The 2,500-nt window shown below is 41.1% G+C and overlaps 1 protein-coding gene across 1 annotated transcript in view; it reads left to right on the top strand.

The window, feature by feature from the left end:
• The window catches only part of vps13b (vacuolar protein sorting 13 homolog B), a 405,382-nt gene that overhangs the window by 370,355 nt on the left and 32,527 nt on the right, over positions 1-2,500 (top strand). The window contains exon 53 of the mRNA XM_079503680.1: positions 1-89. This exon is cut by the window's left edge and continues 119 nt beyond it. Coding sequence (XP_079359806.1) covers positions 1-89 — 89 coding nt within the window. The remainder of the gene's footprint in view (positions 90-2,500) is intronic.

Below are 2,500 nucleotides of genomic sequence, written 5' to 3' on the forward strand. Positions count from 1 at the left end.
GCTCTCACTGGGACCTGTGGCTGTTTGAAGGACAGACCATGGTACTGCAGATTCCAGCCGGCAAGGTCATCGTCCCACCCAACTTCCAGGTGGGCCATCATATCTATAGTGATTCCTTTTTTAGGGCTTTTCTGAGACTTCATTTGATAGATAACAATGGCGAAAGAAAGGGAACATGGAAAGTGAGTAAGGACTCGGAGTGACATGCAGCAAAATGGTTCAGGCATTACCCATTTAGGCCTGAAAAATTAAAAAAAAACTTCTGAAAGAATATATATTCAAAGATTTGTGTCACATTTTCACGATTTTTCAAAAATAGCAGACCTACAAGCTCGTAGCGCGCCACTCGGTGGCGCGCTATGAGCTTGTAGATCTGCTATTTTTCAATAGCTAAATTATAACAATGTTTAAAACACCAAAAGGGGTTCCCGCCCAAAATGGGTTAATGACCATGTGGTACGGGACCCTAACCATCGGGTCGCCCAACCCAGCTAAATAATTTAGAGTTAAGAGCCAAAAATCTTACGAGTCTTTAACTTTTAACATAGTGTAAATCTCCCCCATCAGCTGTGACCTGTGCTCCATATTGGCATATCGCCGTTTGAGACGGCTATGGACTCAAGAATAAATACAAATCGTATCAAATAGGGATCTGTGAATCTATTTGATGTCTTGAAAATCTGCACCAAACTCACGTAGACAAATACACCATACAGTATGTGCAAACATACAGGGCAATACAAATAATCCTTATTCTCATATCAGCCTGCCATTGTGTGCATGAGCCACGCACATGTAAAATACCAAACATTCTGTCACTTGGGATAACAAAAGCAGCCTGGCAATATGCTGACAGAAAAATAAAGCATTTGATTGAGTGATAGAACATTTGACAGTAAAGATCTCTCCTATGGGATCGATAAACACAGATGGAGACAAAAGCGTTGGCTCGTTTTTCTGCCATGGAAAACAAAACATGTGAAAGTAAAGTGAGCTCATCGGACTGTTACTCCATGGCGCTTATTATTATTTTATTTTTGCCATCTTTGGATCAGACAAATACAATGCGTCTTTGGGATGACTGTCCCTCAGAGTGGGACAGCCTTACTCTCCTTGTTTCAAACGCAGCAGAAGGCATGTTGACACCAGAGGTCTCTCACATGCAGGTCCCTGCATGGCAGCAGCTCTCCCTGCCTCACTCAATCTTTTTTTTTAAAAACATATGTTTATTGATTTTTCTTTACAACAACAATAGTAATTTCAAAACAATTATTCACATATATTTCCCCCCCCCCCCCCCCATCCCCATGGCAGCACAAATACAAACAAAATCTTCGAAGAAACATCAGGAAATGTCCATATTTACAGAACAAATTAAAAAAATAATAATAACAAAAAAAAACACATTACATACAGTTCCTCAATCTTTAGCCTGAGTTATACTTGGTTACATGGGAGTGTCGCGCACCAAATATAGCTGAGCTTGTAGATCATCTATTTTCGGTGCACAACAGCCACACAACTATGTATAAATCAGGCTTTAATCTGCTGCCGAGTGCTGTCACCAAACGCGTAATTCTCACACGTCTCTTCTCATGCACGCTTCTGAGATCACACCAAGAAATCTACAGATGGTTTTCCCCCTCTGTGGAAATCACAACACAATCAGTCACGCACACACGCAACGCACGCACGCACGCACGCACGCACGCACGCACGCACGCACGCACGCACGCACGCACGCACGCACGCGCACGCACACACACACACACACACAATACGACACAAGACTACATACTGGGAGCTTGAAGTCACTAACCTCAGAGATAAGTGTGAAGGCAGTGTATCAAAGGATAAGGGGTGATACGCTTCAGCAAACCCAAACAAAATAAAAAGCTGTAAATGTGTAATAGCCTGTGAAACATAAACATAAACACAGCATTGTTTCCATGGAACTCAGCTGTTATGAGAAAGTGACAGACAGATAAAGAGAGAGAGAACAAGAGAGCACTTGGTCTTTTAGTGTGTCTGTCAGAGAGTGGCTTTGTCAGAGAACAAATACACACAAAATCTGCCCTTATATAGTGTTTAGGAGGCATTACCTATGCTGCTAATAAATCATTGGCTATGCCAGTCCAATTTATGATCAAGTGGGATTCATCATTTAGCACACCTGGGTCAGAGCAAATTTGGTGCATGTGGAGTTGACTTTTCTTAGTTTTCTTAGTTTCTATTTAAAAGAGACATTTAAGAGAATCTTATATAGAATAATATGTATTGTACACAGCAAAATAAACAGTGTTGATTTATCCATTTGTGTACTAATGAACTCTCAGCATTTTACTGTGTGGATTTGACATTTGGCACTCTCTAATACCCTCACACTCCTTTCTTTCTTTCTTTCTTTCTTTCTTTCTTTCTTTCTTTCTTTCTTTCTTTCTTTCTTTCTTCCTTCCTTCCATCCTTCCTTCCTTCCTTCCTTCCTGCCTCCCTCCTCTTC

This window comes from Electrona antarctica, assembly GCF_951216825.1.
Source record: "Electrona antarctica genome assembly, chromosome: 6".
Taxonomy (NCBI): Eukaryota; Metazoa; Chordata; class Actinopteri; order Myctophiformes; family Myctophidae; genus Electrona; species Electrona antarctica.